This window comes from Marmota marmota, unplaced genomic scaffold (genome assembly GCF_001458135.2).
Source record: "Marmota marmota marmota unplaced genomic scaffold, marMar, whole genome shotgun sequence".
Classification (NCBI taxonomy): Eukaryota; Metazoa; Chordata; class Mammalia; order Rodentia; family Sciuridae; genus Marmota; species Marmota marmota.
The window spans coordinates 388863-408437 of NW_026000130.1; the positions used below are offsets into that span (position 1 = coordinate 388863).

General features: G+C 45.1%; 1 protein-coding gene across 6 annotated transcripts in view; it reads left to right on the forward strand.

Moving 5' to 3' along the window:
* Ascc2 (activating signal cointegrator 1 complex subunit 2) overlaps nt 1-19575 on the forward strand; it is a 42808-nt gene that overhangs the window by 12497 nt on the left and 10736 nt on the right. For all 6 annotated transcript variants that reach the window (XM_048784909.1, XM_048784908.1, XM_015500196.2 and 3 more), the window contains 10 exons: nt 1254-1383; nt 6310-6377; nt 7594-7704; nt 8832-8944; nt 13558-13632; nt 14483-14590; nt 14817-14885; nt 15101-15175; nt 16757-16949; nt 18489-18703. In XM_048784909.1, the coding sequence (XP_048640866.1) occupies nt 1254-1383; nt 6310-6377; nt 7594-7704; nt 8832-8944; nt 13558-13632; nt 14483-14590; nt 14817-14885; nt 15101-15175; nt 16757-16949; nt 18489-18703 (1157 nt within the window). The remainder of the gene's footprint in view (nt 1-1253; nt 1384-6309; nt 6378-7593; nt 7705-8831; nt 8945-13557; nt 13633-14482; nt 14591-14816; nt 14886-15100; nt 15176-16756; nt 16950-18488; nt 18704-19575) is intronic.

The following is a 19575-nucleotide window of genomic DNA, read 5'->3' on the forward strand; positions in this document are numbered from 1 at the left end:
TCTATGCCACCTCTATTATCCTCTTAATTCACCAGGCCATCTGCATTACACCAAGTGTTTTCATCAGTAGGACCCGAGGGCCCTTAGCCAGGTGACGTGTGCCTGCCTTTACTTGTGCGTCAGAGGGTAAAGTCATTAATTCTGACTTTTTAAAGGAACTTGTATGCCCTTTCAAAAGATCATTGCTGAAAAAAAAAAAAGTCATTACTGGGTTGGGAACATGGTTCAATAGGAGAGCACTTGTCCAGCATGCACAAGGACCTGGGTTCCATCCTCAGCACTATGAAAAAAAAAAAAAAGATCTTTCTTTGTTTTAAGAACTTTGTAGTATGGAAATTTTCAAATATATACATATATTTATATAAAATTTTCACATACAATGAATTCCATGTACTCCTCTCCTAGCTTTAACAATTTCTAACATTTTGTCCATCTTGTATTTTTTTTTAACACCTTTATTTCACTTGTTTATTTTTGTATGTGATGCTGAGGATCGAACCCAGGGTCTCGCATGTGCAAGGCGAGCGCTCTACCGCTGAGCCACAACCCCAGCCCCCATCTTGTATTTTTTAAAATATTTATTTTTTAGTTGTAGGTGGACACACAATATCTTTATTTCATTTTTACGTGGTGCCGAGGATCAAACCCAGTACCTCACTTGTGCTAGGCGAGTGCTCTACCACTGAGCCACAACCTCCCCCCCTCCATCTTGTATTTTATCTCTCCAGAGTTTTCTTTTTTTTTTCCCCCTGGAATATTTTTATGAAATCTAAGATATCATGCTGGTTTACTAGTAAGTGTTCAGAACAAATCCTCCACGTCTGTTTCAGAGTATGTTGTGACTTCTTTCCCCTGACTTAGGTTATCCCCCAAACTGGGGATTGAACCCAGGGCTTCTCTACCACTGAGCTATATTCCCAGCCCTTTTTGCTTTTATTTTGAAGCAGGGTTTCACTAATTTGCTGAGGCTAGCCTTGAACTTATGATCTTCCTGTCTTAGCCTCCCCATTTACTGGGATTACAGGTGTGCTCTACCACGTGCAGCTGTGTTTGCTTCTTTTTATGTTAAAATGGAGGATGACTTGTGCTGGGTCTGCTCAGACATGGATGTCCATCCACCATGTGGGCAGATCATCATTGATTGGCCAGTCCCCAGCTGAAGGGCCTGAGGTTTTTTCTCATGAGTTTGCTGTAACTGTACAATGTGTTAACATACAGTCTCCATTCTTTCTCTCTTTTATCCTTTCCCTTAGGATCACTTCTTTTCCCCCTCTGTGTTTGGAGAAATCCTCTATAACAACTTCCTCTTTGATATCCCAAAGATCCTGGACCTCTGTGTGCTCTTTGGAAAAGGCAACTCACTGTTGCTCCAGAAGATGATAGGTGAGTAGGATGCAAGGCCTGGGGGGATGCCCAGAGAAGGCCCCATGAGTCAAATCAGAGGTCACAAAGGTTGGTGCTTAGGTAGGACAAGGGATTTGAGACAGTAGGAATAGGTAGTACTGGAAAATACTTGACAGATATATTTGAGTGATAACTCTGAAAGAAGTGGCTAAGTGGTAGTGGTTAGATAGTAGAGACCAAAAAAAAAGTGTGTGCCAGACAGTTCCTCAGGGATCTGGGAGTCTTAGAGAAAGGCCAGGTGTCAAACAGTCACAGGAATGGGGAAGTTTACTTTGGCAGTGAGAGTCAGAATAGCAGTGATAGCTAACCTTCATTTGCACATGGCCAGGCCGCTTGCATGCTGAGCACACCAGCAGCCTTCAGACCAGCGCTGTCATCTTCCCTGCTTACAGAAGAAACTGAAGTTAGACTGTAAGGAATTGCCTGAGAGCACAGAACTAATTAGTAGCCATGCTGGGACATGTGGCCATGGAGACCTGCCCCTCAAGTTCTTGTTCTTTCTGTTGCTTGCTTCAGGGATGATGGATGGGGCTACCTCAAAAATGGCACAATTTGCAATATTGCTGAGAGAAGATGGGGACAGAGTTCCCATCTTTTGGTTTGAAAAAGGAACAAATGTTAGCAGTTGGATTCTGTCAGGTGGCAGTGGGCTGAAGGTTCAATCAGAAATGGAAGCGTTGGTGGGATGACAGAGGGAGTGTCCCAGTGGATTCCTCTTTGATTGCAGCCTACGTACAGTGTTGGGCTTGGCACAGAGAAGTGTGCATCTGGACATCCCTGTCAGCCCTCCTCACCCTGAGATTGTAGGACACAGAACAATTTTCTAAATATCTTTTTACAAAATTGAGTTATCCCTTGTGATGGTCTCCCTCATTTCATTTTCCCACCCTCCCTCCTTTTCTCCTACTTCCTCCTTTCCTTTTTTTCTTTTCCTTCTAATAATTAAGGTATGTTAGTGTAGAAAATTTTGGAAGGAGATAAAGCATAAAAAAAAAAACAGGGAAACAGTTACCAAATTACTGCAAGACAACTATTTTTTTTCCTTCCAGTCTTTTTTTTTTTTTTTGTAATACTGGGGATTGAACCCAGGGCCTTGTACACGCAAAGCAAGCACTCTCCCAACTGAGCTATATCCCCAGTTCTGACTCTCTATTTTTTCAGAAGACATATTATATCATTACATACATGACATTTGTATCCAGCCATTTCATTGGAATACCTTTGGTTTCTTAACTGATCATTAGTTAGTCCCCCCCCCCCCCGAAAGACCTGTAATAATTTTACTGTAGACTGAGAGGATGGGTGAGTGAACAACAGTAGGTGTGACTAGTTAGGAAAACAATTACTAGTTTGGTTAGAGTTAAGCGTTCCAGGAGAGTAATAGCAGGAGATAGGAGGGAGAAGCCAGCACCATTTGGCAGGGCTCCATGCCAAGCTTCAGCAATGGAAGAGCAGTATTGCTAAGTGACTAAGATGGCCAGCCCCAGAGTTGAACTGTTCAGTTCTCATCCCAGCTGTAGTCTTGGTTCGGTCCACTTAACCAAGTCAATGAGCCACTGGAAGCCTCAGTTTTCTCATCTGGAGAAAGGGAAAACTGATACCTTCCTCATAAAGTGGTCATGGAAATTAAATAGAAGGGTAAGTATGAGTCACATGTGTAGCACAGTGACTGGCAAGAACTTGGTGAGTGAGTTCTTATTGTGATGAGACCATGAAGCCTCCAGGAGCTTGGAGCAAGGCAAGGAGCCATCTGGTGACAAGATTAATCTGGGAGAATACAAGTGGGATGGGTGGAGACCGGGGGCCTCATAGGAGGCAGGTGCATCAGCTGATTGGCTACTGGAGCAGGAAAGCACCTCCGGGAGGCAGATTAAAGTAGGGCTCAGTGAGGTCACTGGAAAGAAAAGTCTTAACAGTTCTAGAGAAAAATATGTTGATTGCAGAAGAAGGACTTTTAAGAGGTGGTGGTGGGGGGCCTGGGTTATAAGTAGAAGCAAAGTCATCGTAGGGGTAAGATGGCTGTGAATCTAGGGGGAGATGTCATGGTGGGGGTGAATCAAGAAAGTTCTGCCTGCTGCTGGGATCACCAGTCTTTCAATTGTTTTTGTTTGTTTGTTTGTTTTTGATACTGGGGATTGCACTCAGGGGCACTCAACCAGTGAGCCACATCTCTAGCCCTATTTTTGTATTTTATTTAGAAACAGGGTTTCACTGAGTTGCTTAGCAACTCACTTTTGCTGAGGCTGGCTTTGAACTTGTGATTTGGCTGGCTTTGAACTCGTGATTCTCCTGCCTCAGCCTCCTGAGCTGCTGGAATTACAGGCGTGTGCCACTGTACCTGGCCAGTCTTTCAGATTTTGTAGAATTTTTTTGGTACTGGGGGATTGATCCCAGGGTCCCTCTACCATTGATCTGTATCCCCAACCCTATTTTGTATTTTATGTATAGACAGAGTCTCACTGAGTTGCTTAGCACTTCTCTGTTGCTGAGGCGGGCTTTGAACCCACAATCCTCCTCTTTCAGCCTCCCGAGCTGCTGGGAATACAGGCGTGAACCACCACATCTGGTTCTCACACTCTTTCTTGCACACGTATGCACACACGTGGCAGCTGTCTTTTCAACCTTTGAACAGAAGGCACAAGAAGCAGCCTCCAGTTTTAGTACCACAGAAATTCTTGAGCAAAGCAATTACTCCTAAGAGGATTGATAAGGGAGAGAAGGCAAGAGAATGGGAACTTGATGATTATCATAAGGGCACAAACCCAGTCCTTACCCTGCCCCCCCCCCTTTTTTTTAACTTTGAGGCTGGCATTGTGAAACAGCAAGTGTAATTTTGAACACAGGGCCTTTCAGTTAGTCTCTTGAGGCTGCTTTGTACACCAGGAGTTAACTGGGTCTTGGCCCTTTCATGGACTGCACTGATCTGCTTGGCAGAATCTCTCATTCCCCCTGGGTTTCTGAACTGCTTTCACCTGAGAAGAGGCAGTTCAAAGCCTGTCATTGCAGACCCCTACCTTTTTATTATTTCTTTAAGAGATCAAAAATGAGAGAGATTTTCACTGTCATCGGAATCAGATAAAGGAGTGGAAAGGGACTCAGATGCTGCAAGAAAATTTGAGTGAATTTTGTTTTTTTGGTGTTGGAGATTTAACACAGAGGCACTTTACCACTAAGCTACATCTCTCGTCCTTCTTAAAAATTTTTAAAAATTTGAGACACAATCTCACTGATTTGCTGAGGCTAACCTTGAACTTGTGATCCTCCCATCTTAGCCTCCTGAGTTGCTGGGATTACAAGTGTGTGCCACCACTTTAGGTAATTTGAGTGATCTTAATGCTTGAAAAACATCACTGTTTCTCAGGCTTTAGCACTGGCAGGCTTATGAGAGAGTGTCTTCCCCGCGCCAGGTGGTCAGAATGCCATGGAGAACACTGTGTGGCCCTAGGGGTTGTGGGAGGAGACTTTTCCTGTTGCCTGTCTCTTGTTGTGTCAGGAGGCAATGCCTGGAGGTGAGGACACCTGCTTTATAGTAGAATTAGTTCTGAAGGGCATTCCAGGGAAAGGGAGGGGACAGAGCTTGTTGTCTGAGTGGGGATGGAGTGTGGGAAGACTGCAATGCAGGGCATGGAGAGAGGATGGCCCAGGATGCCAGCAGGGTGCCAGAGCTCACAGGGTCTTTTATGCCATGGTCAGGAGTTCAAACTTGACCTTGACCATCAGAACAGGAGCATTTTCAAGGAAGATCAGAGGTTGTTGGGTGTTAGCTCAGGTATTTCTTACCTGTCTGGAGGAGGAGGGCAGGTATAGATGGTCTAGGGGCACCTTCAGAGGTTGAGGGATCGGCGCCCATCTGAAGGTGGGAGGCTCTGAGCAAGCCCAGGCTGGTAAAACTCAACATTTTGGAATCAAAGAACAATGTAGCATCCAGGAAAGTGTTGTCAGAAAGTCCAGCTACCTAGTGACTTCCTTAATCATCCAGCCCCATCTGGCCTTTGATCTTTTTCATTTTTGGATACTCTGAGATCAAGGTTATCAATAAGGAAACCATGGACAGACCTGCCCAGAAACAGAACATCTGACCACAGCCTTAAATGTGAGGCTTACAGTGAGATGAAGAACCCTGGCCTCTTAAGGGCATTGGCATTTCTTATCATCTTGTCCTCATCTATCTGTCTTCTCCTCCCTTTCTCCCTCCTTCACCATTTGGGCAGTGGAACACTCGGTTTCTGTTCCAGTGGCCATATGCTCTAACCTACGCATGCACAGCAGCAGCAGTTGGAGAATAGTAAACACTTGGAGATGAGCTCCATCTTACAGGAACAACCACAAATGTGCACTAAGTCCACCTCCAGGTCCTTCCCAGGCCTCTTGCTTTGGAGTAGGATGGATTGGGATGGTAGCATATTCAAAAGCAAAAGGTAAGAGAATTTCCAGAGAAATTTCTCCCTGCAGTCTGCTCACATTTTGCAGGTGTGGCCTGGCAAGAACTGGATTGTTGCATTCAGGTTTTTTGAGCAAGGAGATCATATTTCCTAATTTTCCTGGATGACTGCCCACTTCCAAAGCCCATGCTGTCATATGCAGCATGGTGCCTAAGTATGATCACTCCCTGGGGATAGCAGGGTGAGCTGGTTTGATCAGAGCAGCTCTTTTAAAAACATAATTCGCTAGACAGTGGTACTTAAAGGGTTAAATTATACTGATCAACGTCTCTCTCCAAACTTGGGGAAGTCACTAGTCTGAGCCAAACCTCAGTGTAGCAGGGCTTGAGGCCAGGACTCATCTTAGGTCATAGCCACAGAGAGGCTTAGGAAAAGGGAGAAAGGTCACAGAACATGCTTGCAACGTAGCCTCTCCATTCCTTCCTACCTTTCCTCACTCCTTACCTTTCTCTTTTCTTTCCAGGAAACATCTTTACTCAGCAGCCAAGTTATTATAATGACCTGGATGAAACCATGCCCACTATCCTTCAGGTACCAGCTCTCAGTCCTAGCTAGGGGAAGTGAATTGAGGAGACAGACCCCCTCCCTACTCGATGGTGTTCTTTGGCTTTTTTGGAAGAGCCAGGGAAAAATGTTTATTCCCAGCATCCCTCTCTAGACCCATCTCCCCAGATGGTCTCTTTGTCTTACCCCTGACCACACCCCTTCAAATTCTCCCTTTCCCTTTCTTTTTTTTTTTATATTTATTTTTTAGTTGTAGTTGGACACAATACCTTTATTTTATTTGTTTATATATGGTACTGAGGATCGAACCCAGGGCCTCGCATGTGCTAGGCTAGTGCTCTACCACTGAGCCACAACCCCAGCCCCCTTTCCTCTTCTTAACAGGACTGATATCTAAGAGCTGTCTGATCCTCATATAAAACGAGCTTGGTTTGCATTCTGTGTTGTTTGCCAACAGCCATATGACTCTAAGGATATCCCTCTAAGCGACCTATACTTCTCAAACAAGAGCTTTAAAGTTACAAAATCATTTCATGAAAAAATAGTGCTCTTTATAGAAAATGTGGGATATGTTAAAAATCAGAAATAAGAATATTACTATTCCCCATAATTCCACAACCAAGAAATGCCTGCCATTCTCAATAACCCTGAGAATAGTCACATGCTAACCTGTTAAAGCCAGCATTGTCACTTCAATATTTGCCTGATTTTACAGTGGTCTCTGTTTTCCCCCTCACTATTGATTTGTATTTTATTTCAAAATGGCTCTCATAAATATCCATCTTCAAGGGATCCAAAAATCCATTATTTATTGCTGATGGTATATCAAAAATTCCTTATCATATACTTGCCCAGCCTATCCAGTCACATCATATCTGCAGAATTGTCAGGGCTTCACATACATGTTGGTTGGTTGTTTGTTTTGTGTGCTGGGGGTCAAACCCAGGGCCTCACTCATGCTAGGCAAGCACTCTACCACTGAGCCACATCCCAGCCCCACATGTAATAGTTTTAATCCTCTCCAGTCCTGTAAGAATGATGGTTTCATCGTTCCCTTCTTAGTTTACTCTAACCCATTCTCTGAGAAAGTCATGCCTCAGTTGGTATCCTGGGAACATGATATATTTCCTAGATTCAAGGCAGTTTTCAGATCACTTGTCCCTGGCTGTGAGTATGGGGTGGGGGTGGGGGATCTCAGATGATGGTTCAACACGATGTGAGAGTCCCTTCTTGCCTTTCACAGGTCTTCAGCAATATCCTCCAGCACTGTGGTTTGCAAGGGGAAGGGGCCAGCACCACACCACAGAAACTTGAGGAGAAGAGCCGGTTGACCCCCAGTGACATGCCACTCCTGGTAAGATTGTCTTCCAGCCCATCCTCTTTCAGTTGAGTCCCTCTTGCCACAGCCTAACTGCTCCAAGATAAGGAAGATTGCCATGATAGAGGTCCCAGTGGCTTTTTCCCTTGCTCACAACTTCTATAACCCAGCAAACAGCTGGTTCTTCCCCTCACACAGGTGAAGAATGTTTTCAGCAGGCTTGCATTTTTCTGGAAGCTTTATTTATAGGGTACTGGCAAGAACAGGAAACTAGAATTCAAAGGAGAGGGAGTAGTCCTCACTTAGTTCAACTCAGTAGGCTCATTCATGCTTTATTCCTTGAGCCAGTCATTTATTCAGTGAGTTTATTTTGAGGAGCACTCAGCATGGGCCAGGCCCTGGAGGTAAAGCAGTAAGCAAAAGCAGACACAGCACCTGCTATGGCAGAACTAAGGAGTCTAATGAGGATGACAGACAGAAGGCAGACATTTAAGGAACCTGGGACATGTTTCAGGCATTGTGCTAAGCACTGGAGACAGAGCAGCAAGGCAGCCATAGACAGCACTCCTGGAGCTTGCAATCTGGTGGGGAAAGAGCCATTAAGCAAGTGTTTCAGAAGGGCACGTGCCAGGTGCTATGGGAACAAATCATTTTACCTTTTTCTGAGGCTCAGTTTCCTTAGCTCTAAAGTGGAGATCCTAACAGCTGCTCAGCCTACTTCTTAGAGTAATTGTAAGAATCAGTGAATGAGCAAGCATCCCGTGTCCTGTATACCCTCTTCAAATGTGAGGAAAGCTGGTCTTGATATTCTTGTCCTCATTAGGATATGCCTTCTCTTTGTGGGACCAGAGGTGTCGTGAGGAGATTAGAAGAGAGACTCTTATCTTAAAATAGAAGTAACCCTAGCCATCACCAGGTGGAGACCTACTGTGACTGTAGTAGCAAGACCCCTGAATTGGGAGACTAGCTGGCTCTCCCACATTGGCACTCTTAAGAGATGAATTAGCCAGGCTGTGCTTGGGGCCTCTACTGTTCTCTTTCCCTTCCCCCTTAGCAATTTTCTGCCTGCTGGGAATCCTGACTTTGTCAGCTGTGCCTTGTGTCCTCTGCAGAGCTGTCTATGAGGTGGAGAAGAATAATGCAGTGTTTTCTTTTGGCAACAGGAATTAAAGGACATTGTTCTCTACCTTTGTGATACCTGCACTACACTCTGGGCCTTTCTGGATATCTTCCCTTTGGCTTGCCAGACCTTCCAGAAACACGACTTCTGTTACAGGTACAGCAGGAATTTTGGCTGTTGAAATAGAGTCTCTGGTCCCAGGTACTCATACAACACATGTACTAGTTTCTTAGAATGTGCCAGTCCTGCTTCCAGCTTGGGGATGCCACAGTGAGGAAGACAGATGCAGCTTTTTGTTCATGTGGAGTCTATATTTTAGAAGCACTGCCAATTTTATCTAAGAACAGTATAAGGAAGGAGGAAAACATAATCAAGAAGAGGGCAGTTTCAATTCTGCTTTGTTTCAAAGCCCCTCTGATGGGCAAACTCAGGGAGTGACAGTCAAGACAAAGTGGTCTAGCTCAGGGGAGAACACACAAGAAGACAACAGAGGTGCTCCTGACTGGAATCCCAAAATGACCCTTAAAAGAGATCTTAAAGAATGAATAGGGAGCCGTTCACTGTGGCGCATGCCTATAATCCCAGTGTCTCAGAGGCTAAGGAAACGGAGCCTCAGAAAGGTAAAATTATTTGCTCCTACAGCACCTGGTATGTGCCCTTCTGAAATACTTGCTTAATGGCTCTTTTCCCATAAGGAGGATCTTGAATTCAAAGCCAGCCTCACAAAAGTGAGGCACTCAGCAACCCAGTGAGACCTGTCCCTAAATAAAATACAAAATAGGGATGGGAATGTGGTTCAGTTATTGAGTGCTCCTGAATTCAATCCCTGGTACCCAGAAAAAAAGAATGAACAGGGAACCAGATGCGTACCTGTAATACCTGCTACTCAGTAGGCTGATGTAGGAGGATTGCTGGAGCCCAGGAGTTTGAGGCCAGCCTAGGCAACATAGCAAGATCTTTTTTTTTGTTTGTTTTTTAAAAAAAGTAAAAAAAAAAAAATATATNATATATATATATATATATATATATATATATATATATATACACACACATACATACATATGTTTGTATGTAAAATATATAAAAATTTATATGCACACGAAGTCATTTTCAAATAAATATAATTATACTAATAATAAAAATGAACAACTATTAGCAGCTCTTTGGGGTACATCTATACCTGGCTTCTCACCTTGGCCACCTCACATCCACCCCTTCCCAACTCAAATTCAAACTCCCCATTCCAGCTACACAGTCCCTCACCATCCTCCTAAAGATCAGCACTCCCAAAGCCCTCTCTTTCTTTCTCTCAGGCTAACCCTAGTCATGGCTCTCCTTTTCCTCTGTTTCTCTACCTATCTTTCTTTCTCTCTCTCCTTCCACTCCTCCTTGCCATGTAGTATTCCAGGTCCACCTCCTCCCTGTGTGCCTCCTGGTCATGCTCACACATGGGATTCCTTCTTCCTAGAACCAGATGTGCTACACATAGAATACGCTGCTCTGGTAATTGAAAATGCAATTGCCTCTTTTTTATATATATATTTCTTTTTAGTTGTAGATGGACATGATACCTTTATTTTACTTGTTTATTTATATGTGATTCCGGGGATCGAACCCAATGCCTCATGCATGCTAGGCAAGCACTCTACCACTGAGCCACAACCCCAGCCCAACAACTGCCTCTTTTCTATGATGTAATTCTTCCACCAAATGTCTTAAGCTTCCCAAAGCCTGAACTGAAGCTTAAGTGCCTCAGTCAGTGCTGAATTTTTAGCAGGTATTCTGCAACCACTTGTCTATCCTTTGACTGCTTTCTGGTAATCTATCTTATTTCAGTACCATACGTACCATAAGATAACTAAGCCAAAAGAGGCAGGCCCTACTAAGCCTGGCACCAGAAGAGGACAAAGAGGGCAGTTTGGCCCCGGCAGGTTGAGTTGTTGCCAGGATACGTTGCTGGTGGGAGGGTAAATTGGAACATCCCCTATGTAGGGTGATTTGGCATGATCTCTGAGTGTTAAAAGATTCACATACCATCTGCCCCTACTTCTAGAAATTATTACTCAGATATATCTGCAAAGGTGCAAAGTTATTCTGGGCAGCATTCTTGTAATAGCAAACAATTGAAAAAACCTAAAGATCCATCTGTGGGGTCTGGTATCCAAATGTGTACAGTGAAATTCTACCCATCCATATTGAGGGTGTTTTACGCACTGCCACAGCCCTGCCATTAAATAAAACAGTAAAAGGCAAATAGCATGTATAGTACTCATAATATGCCAGTATTCAATTTTTTAAAAGCTGGGAGAGGGTTGGGGGTGTAACTCAGTGGTAGAACACTTGTTAGCATGCTCAGACCCTGGGTTCGATCCCCAGCAGTTAAAAAGGCGGTGATATATAATGTGAGTATTTGTTTATATATGCATGTATAAATGCATCTTTAGAAAATTCCACAAAAGGACTAGTGGCAGTAGCTGTGTATAGGGAACAGAATTGGGAAAGGGAGACTTTTCATAGTATATATTATACTTTTTGAGTTTTGAACCATGTGAATATATTATTTATTCACAAAGTTAAAAGGCAGAAAGATATATAACAGGGATACATTGGGTAGATGTGAGAAGGAAGAGGAGGAAGGTGAAAGAGGGAGGAGCGATAGAGCTGCATGGGTGACTCCAGTCCTTTCCAGAAAGCAGTCAGAGGTCACTGCATTTGCCAGCAGCCATTCTTGGCCTTTAGCACAGCTGGAACAGGCTGAGCCAGCCACAGGCTATTTGTGGGTCAAAGGCAGAGTTACTTTCGGTCAAAGTGTTTCTTTTTCTTTCCCCTCACCAAGATGGGTGGTGGCTCTTCCCTACCTCCACAGCTCCTCACCAAAAAAAAAAAAATCTACCCTTCTAAAACTTACCTCCGTCTCCAAAGACCCTCAAAAGACATCTGTACCCCATTTGAGGAGATGTTTTAACAAAATGGGAAAATCTTCTGATAAGTGAAAACACACAGGGCACAAAATTCCAAGAATAGTAAAATCCTCTTGGTGATTTTAATTTTCTACTTTGTGTATTTTCCAAATTTCCTATCAGCATGTGTTGCTTTTATCATGAGGAAAAAATACCTTTTTTTTTTTTTTCCCAAGTGGACAGCTACAGACCTACCCCCTTTTTGAGGGGGAAATGCTGATCAGCACTTTATTCTATCTGGGAGGCTGATCAATCCTAGTGTCTCATTTTTCACAAACAGAGGAGACCAAGGAGGGCAGAACACCAGCTGCCATCTCTGGCACGTGTCAGCACTAGATAAATGTTTTGTTGAATGGGTAAGTAAATGACATAATAGATGAATATATGGATGGGTAGGTGGAGTTGAGCAGATCCCAGAAGCTGCTGAGAATAGTAGAAAGAGACGCCCAGCAAGAGTGACAACCAGAGGCTACTGAGAATAGGCCAGTGTCTGGCAACATGCAGGTTGCCAGCCCCTTCACACTATCCTGGGAATGCCCGTGCCTGTGCCCCCTTTCTTACTTCACAAGGAAGATACTCATGGTGCCAAGTGGGCAAAGTGGTCTCCTTCCCTGCCCTATATTCTCCTCCATGTTTTTCTTCACCCCAGCAGGATCCTTTGGATAAAGCCTCCCATGGCTTCGACTGTCCCACCCCTGCCAGCACTTCACAGCTCCTCGCAATCTTCCTTCTACTGACTGGAATCATCTCTCATGGTTACCAGCTCCTCTTCCTGCTGTCCTGCTTCATTCCCCGACACTCCCCAGGCTCCAGGCCTCTACATGCTTCACTTTGCCTATCTAAAACATCCTTCCTGCCACTGCAACCTTTTTCTCTGTCTGAAAGATTCCTGTTTATTTCCCCTTTCCCTCAAGATAGGGTCTCGCCTGTTACCCAGGCTGGTCTTGAACTCCTGGGCTCAAGTGATCCTTCCTCTTTCTCCTTAATTGCTGGGACTACAGGCGTACACCAACTGAGTTTACATATATAATTTTTATTTTATTTTATAAGAATTACAGAAATCATTCTAACTGAATTAACTTATAAACCAGTGGAGACATTTAAATCATGAGCACATTTAGTCTGTTTTGAACAAATACAAATATCGGGTTGACATTTTCATATTAAAACAGTTTTTAAAGATTGCAAATCATGGGGCTGGGGTTGTGGCTCAGCGGTAGAGAGCTTGCCTTGCAAGTATGAGGCACTGGGTTCCATCCTCAGCACCACATAAATAAATAAAATAAAGGCTGTGTTATGTACAACTAAAAAAAAATTTAAAAAAAAAAGATTGCAAACCATGGGCTGGGGATATAGCTCAGTTAGTAGATTGCTTGCTTCTCACATGCACAAGGCCCTGGGTTCAATCCCCAGCACCACAAAAAAGATAAAAAGTAAAAATAAAGATTGCAAATCATGCACAAACTAAAGCTTTTTCTTTATATCCCATAGCATGATAAGAAAGGTTTATAGAGAGCAAGAAAAAAGGATAATCATGTATGTTTCTCAAACCTTAGAGAGTCCTGGACGTCCCTCTGGGTGCTCTGATAGAATGGACAGCTATAGGCCAATTCCCATGAGGTTGTTGGTGGGATCAGCATCGTGAGTCAGTCTGGGTTGGACTCGGGGAAGCACCAGCATGGTCCCAAGAGAAACTGGTTGTGGGAGCAACAAAAGGGCCTCTCCCCTCCCTTGAATTGGCTTTGGTTTTTTAACAAAGTGTGGTATTTATGAACTAATCCGGTGTTTTGCCCATATGTGCTTCCACAGACTAGCTTCCTTTTATGAAGTGGCAATTCCTGAAACGGAGTCTGCAATTAAGAAGAGGAGGCTTGAAGATTGCAAGTGAGCGGGGATAAAACTAAGAACATTGTGTGGGAAAGGGAGGCCTGAGCACAGGGCCTGCCTTCCCCAGCTGCATCATGCCCTCCACTAATGCAAGGGGGCAGGATCAAGAGCTGTGTAGCTTCAAGCTCATGCATCCCTACCTAGCAGCTTCTTGGCCCCTACATTTTTTGTTTTCCATTTCTTAATCTACCACTGAGCTACTTCTTTATTTTTTTTATTATATATGGCAGCAGAATGCATTGCAATTCTTATTACACATATAGAGCACAATTTTTCATATCTCTGGTTGTATACAAAGTATCTTCACACCAATTCCTATTTTCATATATGTACTTTGGATAATAATGATCATCACATTTCACCATCAGTTATAACCCCATGCCCCCTCCCTTCCCCTCCAACCCCTCTGCCCTATCAAGAGTTCGTCTATTCCTCCCATGCTCCCTCTCCCTACCCCACTATGAATCAGCCTCCTTATATCAAAGAAAACATTCGGCATTTGGTTTTTGGGGGGTTGGCTAACTTCACTTAGCATTATCTTCTCTAACTCCTATTTTGAAGTAAATGCTGTAAGGAATTGAGTGAGGACCTGAGAAGAAAGATTTCAACAAGTAGAAAGTTAAGTGCACAAAGGTTCTAAAGTTCTGCTTGGCCACTAAGTCCATTAACCCAATGTCCCCAAATACTGGCAGTCAATAGGATGGGTTGCCCCTGTGATTAAGTCCCTGTTCCTGAGAAACAGCCTTGGAGCTAGCTCCCTAGGAAGGACCCAAAACTGCTGGGAAGGGGCTCCTTTAGTGCCTTTTTCTTTCCTAATCTATTTCTGTTTTTCTCTTTGCTGTCAAAGGCTTCTAAGTGACCTGTGGCAGAGGCTCTCCCATTCCAAGAAGAAGCTAATGGAAGTTTTTCACATCATCCTGAACCAGATCTGCCTCCTTCCCATTCTAGAAAGCAGGTAACCCCTGGACTAAGACCCCCTCCCCAAACATAGCAGGAGCATTCCCATTATTCTATCTTGGCTTCTTTCCCTGCTCTGGGGTTCACTGAGCAGATAGAAAACCCAGAAAAATTTCTCTTTCCTCCAATTGGCCAGAGCCTTGCAGAGGACCAGGGTGGGTATGGAAGGGACCTGTAGATCATCTTGCACTGCATGGGCTCTTTTCCCTGGTGTCTCATTTCAGCTGTGACAATGTTCAGGGCTTCATTGAAGAGTTCCTTCAGATCTTCAGCTCCTTACTGCAGGAGAAAAGGTAAGTGTGGCTAAGCTTGGACCAGTAGTGGCCTGGTTCTCCCACCAATCCCCACAAGGCCTTACAGAGGGGAGCCTTTGCCATATGCTCACCATAGCGCTAAGTTTCTGACACTTGTTGGTTGGGTAATATACATAAATGGGGAGTAGCCCTGCAGTAGAACAATGTCCCTGTGGTCCCATCCCTGTCCCTACTATCTGCTCTCTGCCCCTCAGGTTCCTCCGGGACTATGACGCACTCTTCCCTGTGGCTGAAGATATCAGCTTGCTGCAGCAGGCCTCATCAGTCTTGTATCCTTCTTCCACAGCCCTCTGGGATGGGGTCTGGCCTGATCAGGTCAGACACAACCTCCTGGGAGCCAGAGAGGCAGAGAGAGGGTTAGTCCCAGAACTCATGGATCAGCCAGCTAACTTTAAAGGCCTACCAAGGACTCAGCCCTGCTTTTTCTAGAAGAGATGACTGCTCTAATGCTTGATGCAGGGAAGGTACAGCCCTGCTTTTTCTAGGTGTCTCTTGAGTATCTGGGCCTGTGTGACCAAGTTGAACTTGTGCTTATCCTCATTGTCCTTATTGTAGGAGGGACAGACTAGTAAACAGGCAGTTAGAGAATATCATGTAAAAGAAATTCATCCAGACATGGTGGCACATGCCTGATATTCCAGCAACTTGGGAGGCTGAGACAAGAAGATGGAAAGTTTGAGACCAGCTTCAGCAACTTGGTGAGGTCTTAGGCAACTTAGCAAGACCCTGTCTCAAAATAAGAAATAAAAAGGGCTGGGGATGTGGCTTAGTGATAAAGTGCCTCCAGTACAAAAAAAAAGAAAAAAAGAAAAGAATTCAGATGGCATCTCACCTAGCAGAGGTCAGGGTGAGGGTGTCTGATGGAAGTGATGCCCAAGCTGAGAACAGAAGGAATAAGAGATGATCAAATCAATAGCTATGGCAAGAGCAGGTATTCCCAAGGGTTAAAGGGCAAAGAGAACTGGCTTCTTTGAGGAACCCACTGATGTCATGTGTGGATTACATGGTGCAGCTGTGTGTTAAAGGGTCTTTACAGGAGGGTATTGGAAATGTGGCACATGATCTAGGGGCCAGCTGAACTGCACAGCCGTGGGATGACCTTTGTTGAGAAGTTTGGTTTCTATTCTACAATACTGGGGAGCATGGAAGGCTGTAGCTGTAAAGCAGGTAACATGGTCAGGTATACACTTTAGAAAAGCTCCATCCAGCATAGGAAGAACATACTACACTGGTCTGGGACCACAGGAAGTCCAGGGGCCAGCGAGGAGGCTGCTGCAGCATCCAGGGATGGATGATGGAGTTTACACTAAAAGTGGAGTGAGGGTACTGGAGGTGACTCTTGGGTTTCTGGTTTGACAGTACCTTGGGTGGTAGAAAGGGAGAAAGGACAGGAAGCCTGTTGGCCATTTGGGTATCTGGAATAGGTTGTTCATTTTTGCTTCAGGGACCTCTCTGGGTTCCCAGCCTTTGCAGAATGCCCTGCAAAGTTGAACAGGAGGCCCAATGGCAGTGGCTCCATTGGCTGTCCTCCTGGAGGTCAGTGCAGAAGAATTGCTGTTGGTTCATCCAAACACCTGACACTGATGGTGGCCCCTGATCGTCTGCCCAGAGCTGCTTTCTTTTGAGTGGCAGGTACTGGGCTGTAAGGCCAGCATGACTGTGGTCTGTCTGACCCACTGCCGACACAGCCCAGGTACCAGTGACATCCACTGGCTCAGCCCCAAAAGCCCCTGGCAAGAGCTACATGGTTGAATCCTGGGGAGAGACTGAGAAATCTGCCTGCCTCAGATTTGGGAAAGCTGAGAAGGACATGGGACCCAAGAAAGAGAGCCCTTAACACAGCCTTACAGGGATGAGACACGGACTGCCTACATCCTCCAGGCAGTGGAGAGCGCTTGGGAAGGGGTGGACAGAAGGAAAGCAATGAACACTAAAGACCCATCAGTGGCCGAAGATCCTAACGGGGATTCTAATGGGGTCACGGTAACAGCAGAAGCAATCAGTCAAACACCATCACATCCAGAGAACTCAGAGGAAGCGGAGGTATATGTCTTGGGGAGGTGCTATACACTGCTTCCTGGCCCCCTTTGTCTTTCTGAGGGTAGGGCATGGGCCAACCTCCTTCTTTATTCCTGCACTCAGGGAAAAGGTTTCTTTTGGGATTGATAGCCTCTAGTTTGCTGTCAGTTCTGTTCTGCCTTTAGGGAGTCCAAAGCTGAGACTAGGCTAGAGTGAGTATGAAGAGACAGCAAGTCACTTAAGCCAGTGAAGTCTCGATTTCCCCTCTATAAAATGAAGAGATGAAGCTTTATCCATGTGAAATGTTTTCCCAAGCTCTCCCTCATACAGGTAAAAGTAGAGCTCCTTTGCTGCCTGGTCCCACCCATGGTATCCTTGAAAGCTCCTCCATGGGACCACAGGGCTCTACTGAACAAGTTTGGAGGCTTTAGATCTAGTGTTTCCTCTCCAGGCTTTTCCAAAACTCTCCCCCCTACGTTGTCTGCAACATAGCATGATGTAGGGATGGAGACCATATAAACTCAGGTCAGGTTGCTCAGATTGTAACCTATTCTGCCACTCACCAGATGAGTAGCTTTGGGCCTGTCACTCCTGTTGAGCCTCAGTTCCTCATCTGTAAGGTGGGGATAGATGCAGTGCCCACATCTGGGCCCAATTGGACATTGGTGCCCATTAATAACTAAGGCTCTTCTTCCTGTGAGGCCCCACGCTCCATGATTCTCCCAGAGCCTTGGAGAATCGCAGCCCCCTCTACCTTTTCCCATCCTTTTCCCCATTTGTCTTTTTATCTGAGTCATGGAGGATCTATATTATTATTTATTTATTTTGTGGTGCTGGAGATTAGACTCAGGGCCTTACACATGCTAGCCAAGTGCTAACTACTGAGCCACACTATAAAAAGACTTTTTTCCACATTGAATAGTATATAAAATGAATCCCCCGTATTGTAAAGAACATAATTAAAAAGGAAAACTCCACAAACCTTGCCTGGTGGTTGCTATTTCCTTGCAACATCATCCATCTTGTTAAGAATTGGTAAAGAACCAGGCACAGTGGCACATGCCTATAATCGCAGTGGCTCAGGAGGCACAAGGTACTAAGCAACTTAGTGAGACCCTGTCTCTAAATAAGATAAAAGACAGGGCTGGGGGTGTGGCTCAGTGGTCGAGTGCCCCTGAGTTCAATCCCCAGTACCCCGCCACCAAAAAAAAAGAATTGGTAAAAGACCTTTAGTAGAACACATTTATGGAATCCCTTGTCTACACCAGGTTTATGAGCATTATCTCTTTGAACCATTTGAAACAACCCCATGAGGTGAGTCGTAGTATGTTGCTTTATAAAGAGGAAACAGGTTCAAAGAAGGAAGTACCTACCCAAATCCACACAGCTAGAAATAGCTCAGCCAGTAAATCTTAAGAGTCCCACTTTCATCGAGGAGGAAATGGAAGCTCAGAGACTTGAGTCACTCAGTTAAGATCAAGATCCCACAGTGCTGTTTGGGGTCTGTCGCGCTGTCACCCTTGGGCTTCACCTTCCCCTCCCTCACTCTGGCTCTTACTACAGTGCATGGGTGCAGCCGCTGCCCCGGGCCCTGCCGTGTGTGGCGTGGAGCTGGACTCACTCATCTCTCAAGTGAAGGACCTGCTGCCAGACCTTGGGGAAGGCTTCATCCTGGCCTGCCTAGAACATTACTCCTATGACCCAGAGCAGGTGATCAACAACATCCTGGAGGAGCGGCTGGCCCCTGCCCTCAGCCAACTGGACCGTAGCCTAGACAGGTAGGAGAGACAGGTGGGAGGAGGCCCCAGGGCCTACCTGCCTCAGGGCTGGGGCCTTTTTCTCTGCCTCCTACTCTTTCTTCCCTGGTGCCCCAGGACTCATCTTGTTCTCTCTTCCCCACAGCAGAGTTTCCCAACAATTTAATTAATGTTAAATTATCCTCTTTGGGGAAACATAAAACCCAAGGCCCCCAGAAAGTTCTCAGTGCACACTTGGATGTCCCTGCTGTGTGTTGTGGGAAGACAGATTACAGACACGAGATGTAACAGAAGGGTGGCCAAGCCCTTTAGAGTTCCTAAGTTCCTAACCTATCCTGTCCTTACCACCTTCCCGGTAGATTTCCAAAAGAAGATGGCCAAAGCTCTTCTCATATCCATCACCCCTACCCTTTCGGACTTTCGCCCACTGTTAAGAGCATCACTGAGTGGTTCTTCCATGAACAAATAATGTTTACTGAATGAAAGAGTGAAGTTAGCTCTGTGCCTTTAGTCAAGTTTCTCAGATTCCTTGGCCCCCATTTTACAGATGAGGGTGCTGAGGCACAAAGAGCTAGGGTATAACTCGGTGGCAGAGCATGTGCTTAGCATGCATAGAACCCTGGGTTCAATCTCTAGTACCAAAAAAGAAAAAAAAAAGAGGTTGACCAATCTATGACTCCCTATCTCATAGGGCCATTGTGAGCATTCAGTGAGGGTGGAGCTTTTTTAAGAGATAAAATGAAAATCATTGTGGGTGGTCCCTTAGGACTGAGGGGGAGCTTCATTTGCAGGGTGGCTGTGTTCTCAGGCAGGCCCAGATGGGGCAGGGCCTTGACTCCCCGATAAAGGTTTTCAGCTTGTTTCCTAGGTGTGGCTATTGAAGGGAGTGAAAA